The sequence below is a fragment of the Triticum aestivum genome, chromosome 1B, assembly GCF_018294505.1.
Source record: "Triticum aestivum cultivar Chinese Spring chromosome 1B, IWGSC CS RefSeq v2.1, whole genome shotgun sequence".
Taxonomy (NCBI): Eukaryota; Viridiplantae; Streptophyta; class Magnoliopsida; order Poales; family Poaceae; genus Triticum; species Triticum aestivum.
The window spans coordinates 1,509,286-1,536,217 of NC_057795.1; the positions used below are offsets into that span (position 1 = coordinate 1,509,286).

The following is a 26,932-nucleotide window of genomic DNA, read 5'->3' on the forward strand; positions in this document are numbered from 1 at the left end:
CTATATCTATACAAAACATCCCCAACTAGTCCAGACAAGGAATTGACCAACGATTACTCCGCTTAGTGTTTGGTGGTGTGATACAATTTAGTCACAATTTTACATATATCCATGAATTTTACATTGCAACGGCTAAGTAGACGTACTACATCGTGAGTTCCAGCATAAAGCTACTTGTCAATATTTTTTCATATCCAAAGGCCCCACTGGCACTATGATGAAGAACGAGGAAGCATACAACCTTTTTTCAATGTGAAATACATTGATGTATTCTGGTGTAAATCTAAATTTTAGTTGAACAAATTAGTTATCAATTTTTTTTAAACAAAAAATACCAATGGTATATAAACCCAAAGTCGCAAACAAATAAGGAAACACGACCACCAAAAGTTGCTACATGATCCGTACACTCAGTAGAAAAAATCAGAACCTAATCTACTCATCATAGTTACAACCTGCTACCGGCTCAGGCAGGCTCACAACAAATAGGAGTACCCCCTCAAAAAATAAAATAAAAAAATAGGAGCACGATCCGATTAATGCAGATGGCATCACCAAACAAATATATATAGCAATGTCCAGATTTGAATCAAGTCTGCATTTGCTTCACCACCAAAGCAAATGTAACAGCAACAAACAAAAAAACATATGGACAGTAACAACTAACAATGATCAGTTGATCGGACCTCCCTCCCTCCCTCCCCTCCCTCATGGATTCTCTTCTGGGTTATACATAACATTAATAATATACACATTCCCAGCAGCAGCGGCATCGCATCGCATCGGATCGGATCGGGTAACAACTTAACAACAAGACCGCCGCAAAATGCTTTGGTTGGTTGGTTGGTATTTACCAGCTCCAGCGGCCCTCTCGGCACCGGCTCATCTTCTTCCAAAATGCTTTTTACCCACCGCATTTGTTCAAAGCACGTCGGGGTCGTCTCTGGATTAGATGATAGCATGGCTGCAAACAAGAGAGTACAAATCTCAATGGCTCCAGATTAGACAGATGATAATCCATTTGTGCATGTTTAGAACTAATAATGCATGTCGCTGTAAGCTAGACAAATTACCAGAATCTGCCAGCATGGCCCTAGGACCTAGAAAGAAGAAATTTATGAAACCGTTGCGCTTTCACGACATCAGCTGCCTTGACAAAATCGGCCTTGCCAGGTGCGGCGGCGGGTGTTGCACCAGACGAGATTCTCCTCCTGTTCCTCATACGGAATAAAAAGTCTTCTGTATCAAGGACATACGAAACCTGCGAACATGACACCCCATACTTCACCAATTAATTACGCCACACACAGAAAATAGTACTAAAATGTAGCCAATGGCCAAAGCAGCGTCACCGTCAGCCAAGAGTTACAGTAGCATAAATAGAGTAGATTCGATGTATATACATCACTATGGTACTGACAGGCAGAATGCTCCTTCCCACTAAGTTATATGTACGTACCTTTGAGGATTTGCAGGTTATCTTGCATTCAAGGCCATTCGCGACCTTGAAACCATCCATGACCGCCAACGAAGCTTGAGGGCCATTGCTGCTCCCGCGTTTCCGCTTATTCCTGGGAAAATGAGATGAGGTTATTTATTAACCCATGAACAGAACAAGATGAAGAAGCCACGGTGCGATGCCAGAAAAATACTCACCTCTCAAGGAACACATCTTCAGACACCTTTGAATCCGAAATACTCGACAGGTACTCGTCATAAAGATATGACGAAAAGTTTGGATCAATTGAGACTGCGGTTACTTCAGGCTTTTCATGCCCATACTCCATGAGCTGAACAGATAATCTCGTAGGATTTGAGCGCTGCAAATTACAGCAGGAAGCGTGAGTGAGAGGTTTGGTACAACACGAATAATCCTCTGCAGATGTATCCCTCTATCTGTTGACCCTGGGAAACTTCATTATATAAACAAACATCTAACAGAACATGATTTATTATCAAGGGGGGGAACATCAGATGTCTGTAAGTGTGACAGACTCTCTCACAAATTGGGAATTATCTGGTTTTTGCACTGTTTTCCCAAAATGAAAGTAACTACGTAAATCACTGAAACATGTATGTGTTGTAAAGAAACTAACCCGTTCAAATCGATATATGCTCTCGTCATGGAGAAGAACCCGAGCATTTTCATGGTAAACCAGATCAAAGAACCTTCCAGGAGACCTGGACTTCTCATATATATAAAGCTGGAGCAGCTTGTTATCCATTTCATCAGCTGCTATTGCTTGAAGCTGAAGACAGACATGAAAATAATATTGTAAGCACTTTCTAATAGTATAACAGAACTATGTTTGCAATATCATAGATCCAATCATTAAGGGCAACTTGCCTGCTTCACAACTTTGTATATCAGCTTATCTAATGTAAAAAGAACATAGGACTGAGTCCCGATGATTGAACGGCAGTCGTCCTCGAATTTGGTGTTGTCAGAAGAGCCATCAATCAAGTTATAAAGTGCACCCATAAACCTGCATTAATAGCACATTAGTTATCCATTGCGGCGAAACATCCCAACGGAGCAGAGTAGCTAAGCAACGTTACTTTGAGTATTGGTGTGGGGAGCTCGTATCCTTGGAAGTTCTCCACTTCTTTTCAGCCGTGGAAGAGTTTGTCTTGGCTGATAGTAGTCTCTCGTATAAGATCTGCAGATCAGTGCGAGTTAGCCAAGCAGTGTTGACCATATAGGCAAAGAACATGTCCATGCATGAATGTATTCAGACAACTAACCTGGTGTAGCCTGAACAGAACATAAAATGAATCATTTCCATAAAATATGCGTGAAAACTTCCCGCCATGATCCTGCAAAGCTGTGGGGACATGCTTGGCGAGCGGTCTAACTGTATTATGCAAACGCTCTGAAAACGGTAGTGACATCCCTCCGTCGGCATCATGTGCCTCTGTGTTTCCCTCTGCCTCACCCTCACTTTCAACCTTAGCATCAGGATCAGCATCCTCTTCGTCCTCGTTATCTTCCCGAGAACACTCCTCGCCGTCACCAGATTCACTACCAGACGCATTTTCACTTTCTGTAGATCTCTGGGCACTTTCGTCACCTTCATCGTCCGCATCAGCATCATTCTCTCCAGCAAACTCAGCTGCTCTAGCTCTACCAGCAGAAACTTCCTTCGGCTTTGAAGCTCCGTCTCCAGCTGCATTTCCTAGAGGCCCAAAATTCTCCTCTTCAAAATCCCCATTAGGAGATAATTCTCCCTCTTCTCTTTCAACCTTTGAATTCTTCTGAGGCACAGATCCTGGCCTCCCAGCTTCTCCTCTCTGTGAATAAAGAATACAAATTAACATAAGCAAAGCATAAGTTTCTTGAAATCTATTTTAGGATAAGGGGTATACGCATGGTGATGTGACCATCCGACATTGCTCCTTCGCACGTGGGCGTTGCAACGCCGGTTCAGACAGCGCCTGGAGCGCCGTCTCATTTCAGTTTCCTTCCATTGGAGAGGCCCACCGCGTAACCAGCTAGTAAACGCCAGGAGGCATGCACGGGAGGCTAGCTGTCCCGTGTACCACCTGGCCCCACTAGTTTTTACCCCTTGCTCTCGCATGCAAACTCATGGGCCCACTACCTCCACTATTCTCAATCCCTCCCTGTTAATTTACCGCATGTAAGCAACACGGGCCCACCACCTCCTAATCCTCCCCTCCCCCCCATATAACCGGTGGGGACCAGTGAGGCTCTCTCGTTCTGATTTGCCAAAAGGGGAAACAACACTCAGCGAGCAGTAGAACGAACGTGCGAGATAGCAACCCTCATGACCATCGGTGCCAAAGCTATTCTTTGATGTCCAAAAATACTTCAAGCTATTTTATGTGCTACACTAAAGGAAAGGGACTTTGACATGGTAATTTAATGCAACAAGTTTTAGTCTGTGTTCAAGAAAGCGTGCTTAAGCGCTGAGCAATGGCAAACCGCTTCGCTTTTGCCCTACGCGGTATATTAAACGTTCTTTTAAAAATTTGGCCAGAATTTGGCTGTTTTTGAACTACTTCTGCTTGTCTGCTTGCGCAATTATGGCAATATGCCATTTACCTTATTATTAGGCTCTATATGGGAACTTCCTTCATGTTCTGGCAAAATTCTGGCCACGTGATCTCTATTAGGTTATGACTATTTGAACTAAACTGCATTTTAGTTGTTATTTTGCTTGCCATGTGAGGAAGGGAGCCTTGGCGCAGTGGTAAAGCCGTTGCCTTGTGACCAAGAGGTCACGGGTTCGAGTCCTGGAAACAGCCTCTTGCAGAAATGTAGGGAAAGGCTGCGTACAATAGACCCAAAGTGGTCGGACCCTTCCCCGGACCCTGCGCAAGTGGGAGCTATATGCACCGGGCTGCCCTTTGCTTGCCATGTGAACCTGATGTGTATTCGCTATGGTGTGAACTGTATTTTAGATAACTATTCAATTACCCATATGCCGTGTTCCCTATTTTCCTGTGTATATTATTCAAAATCTGTCAAATGCTAGCCAATTTAAAAAAACGCTTAAGCGCAGTTAAGCTCCGCTAAAGCGTTCATTGCTCTAAGCTGTGGCCTTCCGCTTCACTTGCGCTATCCGCTTTTTTGAACATTGGTTTTAGTTGGTTCTATGTTGCTCCAGATGCCTCCACCACAAAAAGAGATCAGACCAAAATTCAGGACTGCCCCAAAAAGGTTGTGTTCCAATCCATGGCAAGAAATAAGGAAAGCTAGCTATGTTATGTTTTCTTCCTTTGCATTGTTCCATAGTCCTTTGTCACATACCGAGTCTAATTCGGTTGCTAGTGATCAAGGTAGCCGCATAATTTGTTAGGAAAATCTTTTGTTAGTTTGAATAGGAGTCTGTATCAGGTTTGTTTACCTGTTTGCTTGTGACTCGTGACTCGGTTTGGAACGACCGGGTGTGTCACCTATAAGACGGGCTGGCTATAGTTAGATTGATTTTAGAGCTTTAGACATCCACAATGAAGCGGCCCTCTGGGTGTCCATTTTATCTATCTTTGTGGAACTTTCTAATTAAAGATTTTACTTTAGCAAGATGATTCTCATGCGTACATCAAGAGGTTTGTAGCTATTGGATCGAGGTCCATCACCGGTGGGTTGCGTGCTGGTTACGTTCTACTATGGCGGGAGGTTCCTCGTGTATCGAGGACATTGTTTATTAGGCGGACCTAAGGCGAGCACCACCCGCTCTAGCGCCTAGGTAGAGCCTAAGCGCCTAAGGCAGGCATATTTGTAAGGCGCTGCCAGGGCGCCTTATCACCTAAGTGTCACCTAAGCGTCTAAGGCAGGACACCTTAAAAACATAGGTCGAAGGATTTCTTGTTGGTTGTCGTTCCCCATCTGCAGGTTACATGTACTGCTTGCGTACTTGGGAGATTTTAACGGTGGATTTCAGAGGAGGACGCTGCATCGTAAAAGATCAAGACAAATCAGCGGCCGTTCGAGGTTGTGCTCATATCACATCGCACATGTAAACTAGACAGGTTCTTACTAATTTCATGGTTTTTATTCAACCATGTACGATTACACTTGGCATCAACAACATTGCCACCAATAAGAATAAACTAAAAGACACAATGTAACCAAAGGCATGAAAGCGAACACACAAGCATAACAATTACTAGTAAGTAAACCCAGTTTAAGAATGATCATACCCCTATAGATGGAATTGTTTCATTGCCACCCATAGCTTCAACAACAGCCTCACTTCCGGAGAAATTACCTCTGGAAGAATTAGTACCTGAAAGGCAAATTAAACCAATGAGAATTGGCTAGGACAGTCATAACAAATTAGCTAAGCCAAGATGTAACTTAAAAGACATCCTCACATATTTAACAGAGGACAGCACAAACCTGACGTAAGCTCCATATTTGTTCTCCGCTGATTCTGTTCAGTCTGATGTAATGAAGTGTTAGATGGCCCCTCGCCTCTGCGGACAGTTCGATCAGCATCATGGAAACCATTTTGAGCATCTTCTGAAACTCCATTCGCCAATAAACCACGAGAAGATTGTGCTTTTTCCTTCGGAATGCTTTCATCTCCATTAGCTTGCTTAACAGTGACTGCGCCGTTTGGTATTACATTATTAGTTTCCCCTACACTTGCAAGAGCAGTCGTAGGGGTTCGGCTCTTCGATTTTACCACACCTGCATCTTCAACGGCAAGTGTTCGGGGTTGAACTCCCAGAATAGGTTCCACAAATGTTGTCCAGGTTCTCATCACTTTGTCAACTTGATCTGGAGAGCTGCAGACTTCTCCACAAGAGTACTTGATGATCTGATAAACATCTTCATGGATTTCTGAATCTACATACTCAAATGACATATTGGGAACTATTGGCCGCCTATTCCCAGCAGCAATAGCAAGAAGCACATCATCCTCTTTCCTTTTCTTCTCATTAATTTCTTTGATCTCAGACAATAGAGCTGCACAGGGGGGGAGGGGGGTAGTTTAAAAAATACAGCTTTGAAGCAAAGGGAAGTATATCATATACTAGCATCATGCATATGATACTAGTGTATGATACTATTATGTAAAGTTTTATCCCCTCGGTTGTTTTAAAACTCAGACCGCCGGTAGATGAGCGGTGGATAAAGCAGAGATGCGGATCGGACGGCGCAGAGGAGTCCAACGAGCATCGCACCGCACCGGCAGCCGCAGGCCGCAGCCCATGGCATGTGGCCCAGACGCAACACATCTCTCCTTCTCTCTCCCGATTAAAACCAACAACAACAACGGCAAGTCGGCAGACATCACAAAGAAGCGAAAGAAATCTACCTCCCCCTTCCCCTCCGGCATCCCGCTCCCCTCCCCTTCCCCTCTCCGGCGCGCCGCCAGATCGGGCCAGAAGACTCCGTCCGGCACCCATCCCTCGCTCCCCCGCCGGCACCTTGGGCCCGGCATCGGCCGCCGCAGCGCGTGAGTTTGGCGGGCGGCTCGGCCGACCGGGAGGCGGGGGGTCCGGCCTCCGGAGCGGCCTTGGAGCGCAGATCGGCCCGCCCGGCGAGCGGCAATGCAGCAGGCGCAGCGGAGCAAGGTGGGTTCCGACTCCCGAGCCGTCCCTCCCCCTCCCCCCTCCTCCTCATGCGTCTAGTAAGAGCAACATGATTTGCGCCTCATTTATTGCCATGCAAGACTTGGTATCATAGTATCATAACTTGGTTCATAGCAGTCTCATTTATTGCCATGCAAGACACACACTAGTACATCATTTAATACGATACGGTATCATAGTATGGTACTCAACCCTCTCCTTCCTCATCTAATTGTGTGCCACATAAGCTAAAATGCCTAGTTGGCATGCATGATACTACCTATGGTGCTCCCATTGTGACCACCCTGATGATTTCAGTTGCAGTATCATAAATGCATACCTCTTGTGCTCAGATTCTTCGTATCTTGTTGTTTGAAATAGAAACTGCGATGGTCAAGGGACTTGTGATAATTCTTGGCATATATTTCAGCCCAAACCTTGTTAAAATCTGACCGGCACCTTGACCATTCCTCCTGCTTTTGCTTAAGCCTAGTTAAGATAACTGGTAATGCCACACTCGCATTTTTACGAAGAACATCCATGACATCAAGGCCATGGTCACCATATAGCCGTTCTATGCACCTCAAATTCAGAGCTGTCAAAAGCACAAAGAGTTAAATGATACACATGTTCTTTTCAACCATAGAAGAGCACTCAAAAGCCATGCAGCAAAGAACTACCATACATGCCCAGCACATGCTGGCAGATACTTACAGGTCAAATGTTCATCGATGCGTATAGGGCTGTCTGGTTTGATTGAATTTTCTTGCATTTTTTCTATCAACTCCTCAACACGCTTAATCGCCACATTAACTGATTCCAGCAGCATGTCCAACTCAAACCTGAAAAGTGCATTTCACAAAGAGTAACTAATTAATTATCATCCACGGGCAACTTAAATGGCAAGATAAGCTGTGGAGTAATGCTACTCTGGTTAATGGGTGACACAATGCAGAAAAAGAAACACAAAGTGTCATATAACTGTTATGGACATATTATTTATGATTAAGAACAGGTTCTGGTTAAGCAAAAGCATCTTATTTATGATTGAAATTAAATCTCTAACGCATACAAATTATGGAATAGTGTTTTTACATGTTTTCTTGCTTTATGGTTGCTGTCGATCAGTTATCTCTGTGGACAATTGTACTTTCTAACTTCCTACTGTGATGGACTCTGTTTTTGTAGTCAGTGGGTTTTCATTTTCCTAAGAATTGTGGGTGCATGACAATTCATGTTTTCAACTCTAGCCTACCCAACTTGTTTGGGACAGAAAGGCTTCGCTGTTGCTGCTGTTATCAATGACTGTTTTCAAAGTTAAGTGCATCATGATCCCAGAGAGATGACAGCTGTAGTCGTGCATCACTAGATTAACCTTTGGGCTAACATGAAAACAAAAGAGAACCAGAACCGAATTCTTCAATGGGGTTCCAATGGAGTCTATACAGAGCAAAAGGATGGGGGCTGCTGTGGTTTGCCAATTGGAGAACAGATGGCACCAAGCATCATGATGGTGCAGCAACAGTTAATGTTGGATGCTTGGTAAGGAAATGAAGATGTGGAAGCTTTTGCTGAACTAGTGTCTACTTTACATGTCATGTTATGATTCTCATTTTGGATGAGATTGTACCCAGTCTAAGGTTATGGTCCTAGTGTTGCTGGTAGGGTGGGTCCTTTTTTCCTGTTGATGCACTCTAAGCGCTAAGAAGGGTGAATTATTTTCATTTTATTGCAGAATTACGTTGTTGCAGTGCTGCTTTGATTTTCCTAATGAAACAAGAAGCATGTTGTCATAAAAGAAAACAAATGGACTGTGAAACTATAAATTGGGCGCTTTGCTAATATGTACTATTGTATGCTTTGCTGGTGCCAACAGTAAGATACAATCAAAGTATGAAACGTATTCCAGAACCTGTCATCTTCGCATCTAAACAAGCTTTCTTCATACTGATTCTTCCGCATGTGTTTAAATGAATAATCTTCGCTTCCTGAGGTAACTGATACCCAGTGATCATTGAGCACAGAGATTCCAAGGTCAGTTCTGCAACTTGAAGCAGGCACAGGGTACTGAAAAAAGAAAGGAAGTGTGAGATATTGTGGAAAGAATTGTCAGACAGCAATGACAGGGAGTAAAAAAAGAAGATACTACATTGAGTTGAACCAGCTTACATTTTTAGGCAGAAGCCGGTAACTGGGAGTGCACCGCTGACAGTTTGAGAGGTCAAGCTCTGATATTGGCTTGCATAGGTACTTCTCTTTGGCAGAGAACGCAGCAGCTTTGTGGGTAGTGGCTTCCTTAGAATTGAGCGCAGACACTTTGTCAAGCCTTTCTCGTTCCTTTTCGCTCAGTTTTTCAGCATCTCTTTCCCTGTCCTCCCCTGCACGCCCTTTATCTCTCTCTTTGTCCAGTGCCTTGACTGTTCGTGATGTTTGCCCTTCATTTCAAAAAAAGAACTACTATAAAAAATCCCTACAAAGAGTAGAAGCAATGAAACTTTAAACTTCAGGCTAAGGGATCGCTTACTTTTATTGATGACTCCATCCAGAAAACCATCTACAGAGTAAAGGAAAGGAACTCTTTAGAAATGGGGGAGAACATAATAAAACAGAAAGTGCATTCAGCAAACATAAATTCACAAGTGATTGAATACATGCAGTCTACCTATGTTTTCACAGTGTTCCAAGAACTCGCTAAATCCAGTCATAAGCTCTGGGTAGCGCTGAAGTATGTCATGTACCTGAAATAAGCAAGGCTATCCATGTTCAGAAAAGCAACAGTAGGTTTATCCAGTGGTTGGGTAGGGTATCTCACAAACTCTTGTAGATATCATCAGCTAAGATTCATAATTTGTCTTCATAACAAATCGGTCTAACTTACCAGATTTTTCAATTCACTTCTTGTAATTATTTCCTGGCTGTATATGTGAAGGCATTTCAAGAACTCCTGGTAAGCTTCAGGCTCTAGCTTCTCCTTGACTTTCTCACAGAAAAGGAACTCTTGTGTGTACGCACCTGATTTTGAATGATAGAAATGAATCTATAAATCCAAGAGGAAGGACTGTAGGGCATTATTAAATTGGATATCGACGATGTATGCTAAGCTGAATAAAAGCACAAGATAAATTCTAAAACTAACAGGGCCATACTGCAAGTCACTGATAAATTCTAAAATTAATAGAAACTGGAGATCTACAAGGCACTGACGATGCCATACTGCACAAGTATCGAGACGAAACGACATCTCAGTCCTATTATCAACATGGTTAGGGGCTCACTTTTCATTGCATCATTATCATTGTACGACGAAGCAGAGATGCTTGCCGCCCCTTGGTGTGTGTCACCCTCCAGCTTCTTTGATAAAGCTTTGCGCTTGCGCAGTCCCCCATCCAAATCTTTGCTTTCGTACTCAGCATCCTTGTCATGATCTTTTCTGTCCCGGTCGATCTTATGATCCTTTTCCTTGTCGACACGCTTCCTGTCGGGGTCATGCTCGAGATCAGGGCGATCAACACTGCTGTCGCGCTCAGCAGTTGACGGCTGAGGCCTCTCTCTCTGGAGACGGAGAAAACAACAAGTCAGCATAGAAGTTCTGTGGCCAGTGAAATACTCCCTCTTTCCCAAAAAAAAGGTGTCTCAACTTTAGTACAAAAAAGTTGAGACACTTATGTTGGGACAGAGGGAGGGAGTATTACAGCACTGAAGCCCAAATGTATATGCCGGATGATTTTATATATACAACTGTCAAGTCAAGCCATGGAGGAGCCAATGCCAACTAATATACAGTGATCCAAAAGCCAATGTAAGAACTCAACTCCATCCTCGGTACATTTCATTAATTAATTTCAATAGAGTAAATGTTGCTGTTTCACATATAAGGAAAGGAAATTGTCCCTGCTATGCGGCAACTGCAAAATTACAGAAATGAAGACAGATAACCATACCATACCGGAAAAAAAATCTATGAGACCAGGTCTCACGGATTAGCAGGTGAGACCCATCCTGATGAATGACACGTGGCATTTGCAAATCACAAAGCATTTACCCCACCCCACACCTGAAATCAGGGGGAAAGAGATTAGATGCTTTGTGATTTGTGAATGCCACGTGTCGTCCATCAGGACGGGTCTCACCTGCTTTATATGAGACCTGGTCTCATATAATTTTTTTTCCATGCCATACCAGTGGTCAATGTCCATATTTACCTTGATGCTCTGCACATTCCTGGCACTGGCAGAAGGCGGTGCGGGGGCCTCCTGTTTGGCGGAAACGGCTTTAGGAGCGGCCAGCACTTGCGGAGCGTTGGACGTATCAGGCAAGAAATGCTTGAACTCCTCGAGCAGGTCGGCGTGGTCATGGAACAGCATAGCAACCTAGAGGAGGGAATCCCATCCGTGTTAGCATCATCATATGCACACAGGCACCACATATCTAGATAAATCATTCAGGAAATGCTTTTCTTTGTACAAGAGGATGACCTCCTGGTATACGTCCTGGATGGACTTGTTGTGCATGCGGTACATGTTGAGGATGGCGAGGAAGGCCTTGTAGACGTGGTCCTGGGCCTGGAACCTGGCCTTGATCTTGTTGACGAAGTTGATGGCCTCCATGAAGTCGACGGGCTGCTTCTTGTCGCCGGCGGCGCCGCCGTCGATGTCCTGCAGCTTGATGGCGAAGCCCTTGGGCAGGAAGGCGTTGAAGCCGAGGATGAGCTCCGGGTAGCCGCTGAAGAGCGTCTTCACCCGGATGATGACGCCCGCCGTGTCGATCCTGCGAGCATCACAAAGGCAGACGGGAAGGGGGAAAACTTAAATCGACGAATCCCGGCCGGAATCCCCGCCGGAATGGAGCGATTGAGATGCGTGGAGGGATGGAGGGGAGGGAGATGGGGACGGATGCAGACCTGGCGCTCTTGAAGTCGCGCATGACCTCGAGGAACTCGTCGTACTTGGCGCGGTTGTCGTGGAACTTGTCCTTGACGGCCTTGAGGTAGGCGAGGGCGTCGTTGGTGGTGAGCTTCTGCGCGGAGAGCGCGGGCGACGCCGGCGGCGGAGACATCCTCCCTCGCCGGCAGCGCTGGATTCGGCGACGGGATTAGATCGGGGAGGGAGGGATGGAGTTTGGGGAAACGGAGTTTTGGGGAAATGGAAGGGAAGGGAGGCGCTCACGGATCGGATCGACGGAGGAGGCGGCCGGCGTCGGGCCGCGGCCCCGTGCGAGGACGGACGGACGGCGGGGCCGGTCAGCTCCTCCGCCGCCGGCCGGATCTGCGCCGCGCAAACCCTAGCGGCGAAGCGGAGGGGAGCGAGCGGAGGAGGGAAACGCGAGGCGATACGGAGATGGGAGAATGGGTTGGGAAACTGGGATGGCAGGAAATACGAACCAAACCCACTTCCACCCGGCGAGAGAGTGTGTTGTGTTGTGTTGTGTTGTGTGATACCATCCGTGTGGCCGCGGTGTTTCTTTCTCTTTCTCTTCTCGTGTGCTTGCTTCACCAAGTGAGAGCAGGCAGGCCGCGGTTGATCTGGGCCGTCCGATCGGGGGATACGGCGGATAAGCGGGCGGATCCGGATGTACATGTGGGATTAGGTCGGATATCGACGTGGGAGAACACAACACGGTGCATGTGTGTGTGTGTGTGCTGGGATGCCATCTGTGGCTGCGGCATGCGTCTTCCTCGTGCTTCTCCAGGCGTGCAGGCAGGACATCCGCCACCGCCGATGATCTGAACTGTTCGGTCGGGGATAAGACGGATAAGCGGTTGGATCTGGATATATGTGCGGGGTTACGTCGGGTTCGTACATGGTGGGGAGGTGGACCGACACGTCCCACCGTCGCCGATCGAGGTCATGCAGTCGGTGAGTATTTTGTAGAGGAAGGAGTAAATACGAACCAAACCTGACGAGGGGGTAGGAAAACAGAGTCTGTGTGTGTGATACCATCCGTGGCCGCGGTGTTTCTTTCTTTTGTGTGCTTCTTCAAGTGAGCAAGCAACAAAAACATCGAAGGTCGCCGCTGGTCTGGGCCGTCCGATCATGGGATACTGCGGATAATAGGTCAGATCCGAATGTACATGTAGGATTGTGCGGAATACTAGCATGAGAAAAACAAACATAGAGAGCGTGTGTGACATCATCTGTGTGGCCGCGATGTTTCTTTCTCATGTGTGCTTCTCCAAGTGAGCAGGCAACAAAAACACCGTAGGTCGCCGCTGATCTGGGCCGTCCGATCATGAGATACCGCGGATAACCGGTCGGATCCGAATGTAATGTAGGATTGGGCCGAATACTAACGTGGGAAAACAAACATTGTGTGTGTGATATCATCCGTGTGGTCGTGGTGTTCCTTTCTCATGTGCGCTTCCTCAAGTGAAAAGGGAACAAAAACACCGAAGGTCGCCGCTGATCTGGGCTGTCCGATCATGGGATAATGCGGATAACTGGTCGGATCCAAATGTACATGTAGGATTGGGCTGAATACTAACATGGGAAAACAAACAGAGAGAGACTGTGTGTGATACCATTCGTGTGGTCGCCGTGTTTCTTTCTCATGTGTGCTTCTCCAAGCGAGCAGGCAGTGTTTTTTTTCTCATGTGTGCTTCTCCAAACGAGCAGGCAACAAAAACACTGAAGGCCGCCGCTGATATGGGCCGTTCGATGATGGGATACTGCAGATAATCGGTCAGATCTGAATGTATATGTAGGATTGGACTGAATACTAACGTGGGAAAACAAACAGAGAGTGTGTGTGTATGATACCATCCGTGTGGCTGTGGTGTTTCTTACTCATGTGTGCTTCTTCAAGTGAGCAGATAACAAAACACCAAAGGCCGCCGCTAATCTGTGTCGTCCGATTATGAGATAGTGCGGATAGTCGGTTAGAGCCGAATGTACATTTAGGATCGGGCCGAATGCTAACGTTGGAAAGCAAACAGTGTGTGTGTGTGTGTGATAACATTCGTGTGCCTCTTTCTCATGTGTGCTTCTCCAAGTGAGTAGGCAAGAAAAACACCAAAGGCCGTTGTTGATCTGGGCCGTTCGATTATAGGATGCTACGGATAACCGGTCGGATTCGAATGTACATGTAGGATTGGGCCGAATACTAACACGGGAAAACAAGCAGAGAGTGTGTGTGTGATACCATTCGTGTGGCCGTGGTGTTTCTTTCTCATGTGTGCTTCTCCAAGTGAGCAGGCAACAAAAATATCGAAGGCCGCCGCTGATATGGGCCGTTCGATCATGAGATATTGCGGATAACTGGTCTGAATGTACATATAGGATTGGGCCGAATATTAACGTGGGAAAACAAATAGAGAGTGTGTGTGATAACATCCGTTTGCCCGTGGTGTTTCTTTTCACGTGTGCTTCTCCAAGTGAGCAGGTAACAAAAACACCAAAGGCCGGCGCTGATATGGGCCGTCCGACCATGGGATACTGCCGATAACCGGTCGGATCTGAATGTACATGTAGGATTGGGCCGAATACTAACCTGGGAAAACAAACAGAGACTGTGTGTGTGATACCATCTGTGTGGTCGCGGCGCTTCTTTCTCATGTGTGCTTCTCCAAGCGAGGAGGTAACAAAACACCAAACGTCGCCGCTGATATGGGTCGTCCGATGATGGGATACTGCGGATAACCGGTCGGATCTGAATGTACATGTAGGATTGGGTTGAATACTAACGTGGGAAAACAAACAGAAAGTGTGTGTCTGATACAATCCATGTGGCCGCGGTGTTTCTTTCCCATGTGTCTTCTCCAAGTGAGCAGACAACAAAAACACCGAAGGCCGCCGCTGATTTGGACCGTCGGTGAAGGAAATATGGCCTAGAGGCAATAATAAAATTATTATTTTATTTCCTTATATCATGGTAAATGTTTATTATTCATGCTAGAATTGTATTTAACAGAAACTTGATGCATGTGTGAATACATAGACAAAACAAAGTGTCCCTTGTATGCCTCTACTTGACTAACTCGTTAATCAAAGATAGTTAAGTTTTCTAGCCGTAGACATGTGTTGTCATTTAATGAACGGGATCACATCATTAGAGAATGATGTGATTAACAAGACCCATCTGTTAGCTTGGCATAATGATCGTTTAGTTTTACACTACTAGGGAAAACCCTAGCAGTAGCACTGGTTTTGTGCTCACTAGTAGCGCGGGTGGGCGCGCTACTAATAAGGCGCTACAGCTATTGCTTAGCAGTAACGCGTGCCCGCACGCGCTACTGCTAGGACAAATAGTTGCAGCGTTTGTTCATTCCCACGCTACTGCTAATGTAACTAGTGGCAGCGTGTTTTCTCTCCATCGCTATTAGTATTCTTTTTTTATTTTTTTATTTTTAGTGTATTTATGCGCTATCATACAAATATTGGTACAATACTAATTATGAGGTTTACATCATTATGTCCATAATAGTGTGTCAAATGAAGGTGGATTATGTTCAAGTGGAGGCAATATGTGGTGCATGTCAAAAGTATACTACTAAACCAAACTTGATCTAGTTTGGCCTAGTAGTACTTTCGATGTGCACCACATGTTGCCTCCACTTGAATCTAATCCGCCAGCACAAGCTATTTAATTATCATCATAGTCATAACATCAATAGTAGTTATTTAATCATTATAGTCATAGTGTAGCACATCATCATCTTCAAACTCATTCTAGCTAGCTAATCACCACCAACACTAATTGCGGTAGCTATCTAATCACCAGCAACACTAGCTAATAAAAATCATTAGTCATTGCCACCAACACTAGCTAATTACTCCTGCTGCTCTTTTTCAGGTAAAATAACATAAAACATGTGTAGCACTCGTTTTTCATCAAGTTGGAGCATGCAGATGAACCTGTCTCCTAATCGTGGGTTGCGCTTCTGATTGCTGTCCCCTAGTACTTTTCTGCGATCGTTCATAATTTTGCTCCAATCTTTCACTATTAAGCATTCCTCGCTATTAGAAATCCTGAATGCACTAAAGTGCATTATAGGATATCTTGGCCGTAAGCTAACAATTCTCATCTGACCTTTAGTCTTGATCCAATGAGGCACAACATTCAGCGGGAGTCCCTGTTGAAGAACATCGCATAGTAACATACTTAGCAATGAAGTTTAGCTTAAAAAATAATGTATGCGAAAGATGCACTGAGTACAAATAGTAAAAATCTTACCATCTTTCCTAAACAGATGTGACCGTAGTTCAATACGAACACTATTGGTCGCACGTTTTGAGTATTAAGATTTGCAAGTCCAAAAAATAATTTGTCTTGACAGTATGAAGATCCTCAAGCCATGAAACATAATGACTTATCTCCTCGCAGTTTAGTTCAGCCCCGGGACAGTAGTAGGTCATGTCTACCAAGCGCTGGACATGTTTGCTTGATTGGAAATAAGCTGTCAATAGAAATTAGTTGTCAACTATTTTTGAATAAATAATATCAAAGACATAAATATGGTTGAGAAACTCACATTTTGGTAGAACTTGAGGCGTCTGCACATCGACCCAGATGTCGGTATTACCTTCAATACCATCTTCCGGACGAATATCAAAGGTGATAACCATATCAGGCTCAAATGCATAAGTCTTGCATAGTGCTCGCCATGTTTTGCATCCAAAATAGGTGTAGTCGTCTTCGTTGTATAATTTTGCATGAAAAATATAACCATGCTCGGTCTTCAAATAAACTCTCTTTACCTCCATAGTAGTTGTCATAGAACTGAAACCTATCTTATCCAATACAAAAACTCTTGCATGGCAGGGGATACGCTAGTAGAATAGTAAAAAAATTATAAGTTGAAGCAAATGAAGCATATGCAATGCTTAATTACGAAAAAAGACTTGTCGTTGTGACTTACTGTATCCACTTCGAAGTTCTCTCCAGCTTGATGCTGAAGCGCCTATCATCATCTAGAAAGATTCCGTCGCACAGGCCGCGCTCGTCTTCGCAGTATTTGCAAATACCGAAATCTTTTTCGTTGTCAGACATTTCCTATGTTTATAGTTAAAACATTAATTGAAAATCGATCGAAGACAACTATCAGGATACTCAACACACAAATCCGGGGCACTCGATATTTCCTACATATTCTGGCACAAGTCATGCCAAAATTCACGGGAAAATCCGGCATGACCTTTGCTAAAATAGGACATATCGAGCGCCTGAAATTTGTCGGAACGGAAATGAATCAACACTCCGGCAAAACATAGGCCACTCGGAGGTGTAACCAGCAAACATGACCGGCCACTTGGGCAAGCACATATCCTATTTGAGCAACACAAGATAAACATTTCAAAATATCTTATAGGACTCAAATTAGCATGCATTCAATAAGCAAAAGTAAATCATCTCATGCGTCCGTACATCGTCGAATATTATCACTAATACATCCCGAATAGTGTCATACATATAACATCACTAATACAACTAAAACCTAGCACACGATGGGTATCGGCGCGGGCGGTGGACACCCACAGAGAAGGAACCATCATGGGATCATAGCTCCAGTAAGATCCCTGGAGAACCTGCCAGGTATTGGAGAACCTGTGCTCCAATGCAAACAAGTAGCAACGGACGTGCGCGTCCTCCTCACTGACACGGTGACGCACCATCTCCGCGGGGTCCTCAAGCCTCTGAACCATCACTGGCCCACACGACCGCCACCAAAGAAGGTTCGGATCAACGACAGGCTGGCTCCTCACCAACCTACGCCCCCGGTAGGTAGCGCCTCCCAGTACCACCCCGGCGGAGCCCAGTCCCAGACATGGCCCGTCTGGTCAAGCAGGTGTCGTCCTCCGCCGACTCGACGATGAGGATGCGGGATAGGCATCGTCCACGTCGATGCGGGAAAAATTGCTTTAACTAAAAAATAGCAACAAGTTCTTACTAACTAGTTCTATTAATTCAATTAGTTCTTACTAAAAATAAACTTACTATAAATAAAAATAAACTAGTACCTAATTAGTACCTAATTCTTACTAACTAATTAGTACCTAGGAACTACTGCCTAAATTACCATATAAGTATCCATTTTTAACTAGGGTTCGTACTACCTAATTAAATAGGGTTAATACTAATTGTAATTAACTAACTAGCACTAAAAATAGCCTAGGGTTCATACTAACTAGCACTAAATAGCTGGGGTTCATACTAAGCAGAGAAGAGGGATCGGAAGGGGAGAGTGCTTACAGAGGACGGGGAGAGAGATGGAGTCGGGGAGACGGTGGCACCGAGGCGCGGCGAGGCGGGGTCGGGGGAGACGGCGGCGAGGCAGGGTTAGGGGAGATGGCGGTGAGGCGGGTCGAGGGAGACGGCGGCGGAGAGCGAGGGGGCAGGGGCTCCGGCAAGGTCGAGGTCAAGGAGGAGGAGGCACAGGCGCGCGACGATGTCGAGGGGCAGACTCTGGTGGAGAGCGAGTGCAGGGCCTCCGGCGAGGGCGAGGGGAGGGGCTCCGGTGGAGGAGATGAGGGGGAGAAGAGAGAGTAGGGAATTGGGGGAGGAAGCAGAGGGGAGGGAATCAGGCCGCGCGGGAGGTTAGGTGAAAATAGCTTTAAAAGTAGCGTGGGGAGCGAAAACGCGCTGTTGCTAAAATCCGTAGTAGTAGCGCTATTTCTAGAAGGATGCTACTACTATACCTAGCACGTCAGGAACGGTGTGGCAATTATAGTAGTAGCGCGTTCTTTTCCTGCCGCGCTACTGCTAAGCGGGTAACAGTAGCACCGTTTTAGCGGACGCGCTACAACTAAGTAGCAGTAGCGCCTTATTTTAACACGCGCTACTGGTAAGATTCTGTGTATAAGGTTTTCCCTAGTAGTGTTATTGCTATTGCTTTCTTCATGACTTATACATGTTCCTTTGACTATGAGATTATGCAACTCCCAAATACCGGAGGAACACCTTGTGTGCTATCAAACGTCACAACGTAACTAGGTGATTATAGAGATGCTCTACAGGTGTCTCCAAAGGTGTTTGTTGGATTGGCATAGATTGAGATTAGGATTTGTCACTCCGAGTATCGGAGAGGTATCTTTGCCGGAATCATGGCAGATGGGAAGGGGGAAAAACTTAAATCGACGAATCCCGGTCGGAATCATTGCCGGAATGGAGCGATTTGAGATGCGGGGAGGGGAAGGAAGATGCAGACCTGGCGCTCTTGAAGTCGCGCATGACCTCGAGGAACTCGTCGTACTTGGCTGGTTGTCGTGGAACTTGTCCTTGACGGCCTTGAGGTAGGCGAGGGCGTCGTTGGTGGTGAGCTTCTGCACCGATAGCGCGGGCGACGCCGGCGGCGGAGACATCCTCCATAGCCGGCAGCGCTGCATTCGGCGACGGGAGATGGATTAGATCGGGGAGGGAGGGAGTTTGGGGAAACAGAGTTTTTGGGAAATGGAAGGGAAGGGAGGCGCTCATGGATCGGATCGACGGAGGAGGCGGCCGGCGTCGGGCCGCGGCCTCGTGCGAGGACGGACGGACGAACAGACGGCGGGGCCGGTTAGCTCCTCCGCCGCCGGCCGGATCTGCGCCGCGCAAACCCTAGCGGCGAAGCGGAGCGGAGCGGAGGAGGGAAACGCGAGGCGATACGGAGATGAGAGAAAGAATGGGTTGGGAAATACGAACCAAACCCACTTACACCCGTCGAGAGTGTGTGTTGTGTTGTGTGATATCATCCGTGTGGCCGCGGTGTTTCTTTCTCTTTCTCTCTTGTGTGCCTGCTTCACCAAGTGAGCAGGCAAGCAAAACACCAGAGGACGCCGCCGATCTGGGCCGTCTGATCGTGGGATATGGCGGATAAGTGGTCGGATCCAGATGTACATGTGGGATTAGGCTGGATATCGACGTGGGAGAACACAACACGGTGTGCGTGTGTGTGTGCTGGGATGTCACTAATTTCAAGTACAATGCTCTCCTATGAATATGCTACTGCTTTTACTTTCTACCTGAATCCGAGCATTGAAGCAAGCTCTTTATCGCGCCATAACCGAGTCTCTCCTTGCAGCTCTGACCAATCCACCCGTCATTGAGCGTTTGAAATAAACAAAAGGCTCTTGAGATTTCTGGAAAAGAATCGTCAATGTTTAGTTGAGTGTGGGCTTCTTTTACGAAATGCTCTGGCTCCTCCCTCGTCAGCAGCTTCATTACCTGCTAAGTCTGGAAGGGTAGTAAAATCACTCACAACAATCAATCTTTTCTTATGATATTGATACGATGCAGCTGCCACTGTTGGAACTAATGAAGCAAATGATTGACCCATCATATCATCCAAAGAAACGGAAAATACCAAAACATCTGTGGCTATGGTGTGCGTTTCCTCGTGCTTCTCCACGCGTGCAAGCGGGACATCCGCCACCGCCGATGATCTAAACCGTTCGGACGGGGGATAAGACGGATAAGCGGTTGGATCTAGATGTACATGCGGGGTTACGTCGGGTTCAGACATGGTGCGGAGGTGGACCGACATGGCCCACCGTTGCCGATCTGGGCCATGCAGTCGGCGAGTATTTTGTAGAGGAAGGAGTAAACACAAACCAACCCTACCGGGCGAGGCGATGGGAAAACGGAGTTTGTGTGTGTGTGTGTGTGTGATACCATCCATGTGGCCGTGGTGTTTCTTTCTCATGTGCGCTTCTCCAAGTGAAAAAGGCAACAAAAACACCAAAGGCCGCCACTGATATGGGCCGTCCGATCATGGGATACTGCGGATAACCGGTCGGATCCAAATGTACATGTAGGATTGGGCCGAATACTAACATGGGAAAACAAACAGAGTGTGTGTGTGTGTGTGATACCATCCGTGTGGCCGCGATGTTTCTTTCTCATGCGTGCTTCTCCAAGCGAGCATGCAGTGTTTCTTTCTCATGTGTGCCTCTCCAAGCGAGCAGGCAACGAAAACACCGAAGGCCGCCGCTGATATGGGTCGTTCGATGATGGGATACTGCAGATAATCGGTCGGATCTGAATGTATATGTAGGATTGGGCAGAATATTAATCGTGGGAAAACAAACAGAGAGTGTGTGTATGTATGATATCATCCGTGTGGCCGCGGTGTTTCTTTCTCGTGTGTGCTTCTCCAAGTGAGCCGGAAACAAAAACATCGAAGGTCGCCGCTGGTCTGGGCCGTCCGATCATGGGATACTGCGGATAATAGGTCAGATCCGAATGTACATGTAGGATTGGGCCGAATACTAACATGGAAAAACAAACAACGAGTGTCTGTGTGATACCATCCGTGTGGTCGCGATGTTTCTTTCTCATTTGTGCTTCTCCAAGTGAGCAAGAAACAAAAACATCGAAGGCCGCCACTAATCTGGGCCGTCCGACCATGGGATACCGCGGATAACCGGTCGGATCCAAATGTACATGTAGGATTGTGCCGAATACTAACATGAGAAAACAAACATAAAGAGCGTGTGTGATACCATCCGTGTGGTCGCGATGTTTCTTTCTCATGTGTGCTTCTCCAAGTGAGCAGGCAACAAAAACATTGTAGGTCGCTGCAGATCTGGGCCGCCCGATCATGAGATACCGCGAATAACTGGTCGGATCCGAATGTAATGTAGGATTGGGCTGAATACTAACGTGGGAAAACAGACATAGTGTGTGTGTGTGTGTGATATCATCCGTGTGGTCGTGGTGTTTCTTTCTCATGTGCGCTTCTCCAAGTGAAAAGTCAACAAAAACACCACAGGCCACCGCTGATCTGGGCCGTCCGATCATGGGATACTGTGGATAACCGGTCGGATCCAAATGTACATGTAGGATTGGGCAGAATACTAACATGGGAAAACAAACAGAGAGAGTGTGTGTGTGATACCATTTGTGTGGCCGCGGTGTTTCTTTCTCATGTGTGCTTATCCAAGCGAGCAGACAGTGTTTTTTTCTGATGTGTGCTTCTGCAAGCGAGCAGGCAACAAAAACACTGAAGGCCGCCGCTGATATGGGTCGTTCGATGATGGGATACTGCAGATAATCGGTCGGATCTGAATGTATATGTAGGATTGGACCGAATACTAACATGGGAAAACAAACAGAGAGTGTGTGTGTATGATACCATCTGTGTGGCTGCGGTGTTTCTTACTCACGTGTGCTTCTCCAAGTGAGCAGACAACAAAAACACCAAAGGCCACCGCTGATCTGTGTCGTCCGATTATGAGATAGTGTGGATAATAGGTTAAAGCCGAATGTACATTTAGGATCGGGCCGAATACTAACGTTGGAAAACAAACTGTGTGTGTGTGATAACATTCGTGTGCCCACGGTGTTTATTTCTCATGTGTGCTTCTCCAAGTGAGTAGGCAAGAAAAACACCGAAGGCCGCTGCTGATCTGGGCCGTCCGATCATAGAATACTGCGGATAACCGGTCGGATTCGAATGTACATGTAGGATTGGGCCGAATACTAACATGGTAAAACAAGCAGAGAGAGTGTGTGCATCCGTGTGGCCGCAGTGTTTCTTTCTCATGTGTGCTTCTCCAAGTGAGCATGCAACAAAAATACCGAAGGCCGCCGTTGATATGGGTCGTCCGATCATGAGATACTGCGGATAACTGGTCGGATCCGAATGTACATGTAGGATTGGGCCGAATATTAACGTGGGAAAACAAACAGAGAGTGTGTGTGTGTGATACCATCCGTGTGCTCGTGGTGTTTCTTTTGACGTGTGCTTCTCCAAGTGAGCAGGCAACAAAAACACCGAAGGTCGGCGCTGACATGGGCCGTCCGACCATGGGGTACTGCCGATAACCGGTCGGATCTGAATGTACATGTAGGATTGGGTTGAATACTAACCTGGGAAAACAAACAGAGACTGTGTGTGTGATACCATCTGTGTGGCCGCGGCGTTTCTTTCTCATGTGTGCTTCTCCAAGCGAGGAGGCAACAAAAACACCGAAGGTCGCCGCTGATATGGGCCGTCCGATGATGGGATACTGCGGATAACTGGTCGGATCTGAATGTACATGTAGGATTGGGTCGAATACTAACGCGGGAAAACAAACAGAAAGTGTGTGTCTGATACAATCCGTGTGGCCGCGGTGTTTCTTTCCCATGTGTCTTCTCCAAGTGAGCAGACAACAAAAACACCGAAGGCCGCCGCTGATCTGGGTCGTCGGTGAAGGAAATATGCCCTAGAGACAATAATAAAGTTATTATTTTATTTCCTTATATCATGATAAATGTTTATTATTCATGCTAGAATTATATTAACTAGAAACTTGATACATGTGTGAATACATTGACAAAACAAAGTGTCCCTAGTATGCCTCTACTTGACTAGCTCGTTAATCAAAGATGGTTAGGTTTCCTAGCCATAGACATGTGTTGTCATTTGATGAACGGGATCACATCATTAGAGAATGATGTGATGAACAAGACCCATCTGTTAGCTTGGCATAATGATCGTTTAGTTTTATTGCTATTGCTTTCTTCATGACTTATACATGTTCCTTTGACTATGAGATTATGCAACTCCCGAATACCGGCGGAACACCTTGTGTGCTATCAAACGTCACAACATAACTAGGTGATTATAAAGATGCTCTACAGGTGTCTCTGAAGGTGTTTGTTGGGTTGGCATAGATCGAGATTAGGATTTGTCACTCCGAGTATCGGAGAGGTATCTCTGGGCCCTCTCGGTAATGCACATCACTATAAGCCTTGCAAGCAATGTGACTAATGAGTTAGTTACGGGATGATACATTACAGAATGAGTAAAGAGACTTTCCGGTAACGAGATTGAACTAGGTATGATGATACCGACAATCGAATCTCGAGCAAGTAACATACCGATGACAAAGGGAACAACATATGTTGTTATGCGATTTGACCGATAAAGATCTTCGTAGAATATGTAGGAACCAATATGAGCATCCAGGTTCCGCTATTGGTTATTGACTGGAGATGTGTCTTAGTCATGTCTACATAGTTCTTGAACCCGTAGGGTCCGCACGCTTAACGTTCGATGACGATTTGCATTATGAGTTATGTGATTTGATGAACCTAAGTTTGTTCGGAGTCCCGGATGAGTTCATGGACATGAAGAGGAGTCTCGAAGTGGTCGATACATAAAGATTGATACATTGGAATGTTATGTTTGGACACCGGGGAAAGGTTCGTACATTTTCCGAAGTACCGGGAGGTTACCGGACCCCCCCGGAGGGTTAATGGGCCTTCATGGGCCCTAGTGGAGAGAGGAGGCAGCGACCATGTGGAGGCACGCGCCCCCTAAGCCCAAACCGAAATTGGAATAGGGTTGGGGGCCTTTCATTCTCCCCTCTTCCTCCTTCCCTCCTCCTAGTTGGAATAGGAAAGGAAGGGGGGAATCCTACTTGGACCGGGAGTCCAAGTAGGACTCCTCCCCTTGGCGCGCCCCCTCTAGGGCCGGCCTCCTCTTCCCCCCTCCTTTATATACGTGGGAAGGGGGCACCCCGAAGACACAAAAAGTTTCTCTTAGCCGTGTGCGGTGCCCCCCTCCACAGTTACACACCTCAGTCATATCGTCGTAGTGCTTAGGCGAAGCCCTGCGCCGATAACTTCATCATCACTGTCGCCACGCCGTCATGCTGATGGAACTCTCCCTTGCCCTCAACTGGATCAAGAGCTTGAGGATGTCATCGTGATGAACGTGTGCTAAACACGGAGGTGCCGTACATTCGGTACTTGGATCGGTTGGATCGTGAAGACGTTCGACTACATCAACCGCGTTACTAAACGCTTCCGCTTCCGGTTTACGAGGGTACGTGTACACACTCTCCCCACTCATTGCTATGCTTCTCCTAGATAGATCTTGCGTGATCGTATGATTTTTTTTGAATTAATGTGTTCCCCTATATATAGTCGGATCATGGGATACTATGGATAACCGATACATATAGGGTTGGGCCAAATACTAACGTGGAAAAAGAAACAGAGAGAGTGTGTGTGATACCATGCGTGTCGGCGCAGTGTTTCTTTCTCATGTGTGCTTCTCCAAGTGAGCAGGCAACAAAAACACTGAGGGTCGCCGCTGATCTGGGCCGTTTGATCATGGGATACTACGGATAACTGGTCAGATCTAAATGTACATTTAGGATTGGGCAGAATAATAACATGGGAAAACAAACAGAGAGAGTGTGTGTGATACCATCTGTGTGGCCGCGGTGTTTCTTTCTCATGTGGGCTTCTCCAAATGAGTAGGCAACAAAACACCAAAGGCCGCCGCTGATCTGGGCCGTCCGATAAAGGGATACTCCGGATAATCGGTCAGATCCGAATGTACATGTAGGATTGAGTCGAATACTAATGTGGGAAAACAAACTGTGTGTGTGTGTGTGATATCATCGTGTGGTCACGGTGTTTCTTTCTCCATGTGAGCAGGCAACAAAAACACTGGAGGCCGCCGCTGATCCGGGCCGTCCGATCATGGGATACTGCAGATAACCGATCGGATCCGAATATGCATGTAGGATTGGGCCGAATACTAACAAGGGAAAACAAACAAAGAGTGTGCGTGTGATACCATCCGTGTGACCGCAGTGTTTCTTTCTCATGTCTGCTTCTTGAAGTGAGCAGGCATCAAAAACACCGAAGGCCGTCGCTGATCTGGGTCATCCGATAATGGGATATTGCGGATAGTTGGTCGGATCCGAATGTACAATGTTGAATTGGGCCGAATACTAACGTGGGAAAACAAACAGTGTGTGTGTGTGTGAGAGAGAGAGAGAGAGAGATACCATCCGTGTGGCCGCGGTTTTCTTTCTCATATGTGCTTCTCCAAGTGAGCAAGCAACAGAAACACCAAAGGTTGCCGCTGATCTGGGCCATCCAATCATGGGATACTGCGGAGAACCGCTCTGATCCGAATGTACATGTAGGATTGGGCTGAATACTATCGTGGGAAAAACAAACAGAGAGAGAGAGTGTGTGTTGTGTGTGCGTGATACCATCCATGTGGCCGCGGTGTTTCTTTCGCTTGTGCGCTTCCCCAAGTGAGCAGGCAAGCAAAACACCGGAGGCCACGACTGATCAGGACCGTCTGATCGTGGCATGCATCGGATAGGCGGTCGGATCGAAATGTACACGTGGGACTCGGCGGAATACTAACGTGGGAAAACAAACAGAGAGAGAGTGTGTGTGTGTGATACCATCTGTGTGTGCCGAGGTGTTTCTCTCTGATGCGTTCTTCTCCAAGTGAGCAGGCAACAAAAACATCGAAGGCCGTCGCTGATCTGGGCCATCCGATCATGGGATACTGCGGATAACCGGTCGGATGCGAATGTACATGTATGGCTGGGCCGAATACTAACGTGGGAAAAGAAACAGAGAGAGTGTGTGTGTGATACCATTCGTGTGGCCGCGATGTTTCTTTCTCACATGTACTTCTCCAAGTGAGCAGACAACAAAAACACCGAAGACCACCGCTGATCTGGGTCGTCCGATCATGGGATACCGCGGATAACCGGTCGAATCCGAATGTACATTTAGGATTGGGCAGAATACCAACATGGGAAAATAAACAGAGAGTGTGTGTGTGATACCATCCGTGTGGTCGCGATGTTTCTTTCTCATGTGTGCTTCTCCAAATGAGTAGGCAACAAAAACACCAAAGGCTGCCGCTGATCTGGGCCGTCCGATCATGGGGTACTACGGATAATCAGTCGGATCCGAATGTACATGTAGGATTGGGGCCGAATACTAACGTGGGAAAACAAACACAGAGTGTGTGTGTGATCATCGTGCTGCCGCGGTGTTTCTTTCTCATGTGTGCTTCTCCATGTGAGGAGGCAACAAAAACACCGTAGGCCGCCGCTGATTTGGGCCGTCCGATCATGGGATACTGCGATAACTAGTCAGATCCGAATGTACATGTAGGATTGGGCCGAATACTAACATGGGAAAATAAAATGTGTGTGTGTGTGTG

At 46.5% G+C, this 26,932-nt stretch overlaps 1 protein-coding gene across 1 annotated transcript; it reads right to left on the minus strand.

The window, feature by feature from the left end:
* Positions 1-540: 540 nt before the first annotated feature.
* Positions 541-12,136, minus strand: LOC123102436 (paired amphipathic helix protein Sin3-like 4). The gene is made up of 21 exons (XM_044523785.1): positions 11,945-12,136; positions 11,520-11,811; positions 11,247-11,414; positions 10,320-10,596; positions 9,923-10,056; positions 9,707-9,782; positions 9,569-9,598; positions 9,214-9,479; positions 8,957-9,111; positions 7,759-7,886; positions 7,385-7,639; positions 5,864-6,436; positions 5,665-5,750; positions 2,746-3,291; positions 2,560-2,660; positions 2,348-2,486; positions 2,097-2,249; positions 1,657-1,820; positions 1,460-1,571; positions 1,074-1,261; positions 541-964 (listed from the first exon to the last, which is right to left on the minus strand). Exons 1-20 carry the CDS (start codon positions 12,097-12,099, stop codon positions 1,094-1,096), a joined length of 3,978 nt encoding a protein of 1,325 aa, XP_044379720.1. The 5' UTR covers positions 12,100-12,136; the 3' UTR covers positions 541-964; positions 1,074-1,093.
* Positions 12,137-26,932: the final 14,796 nt, after the last annotated feature.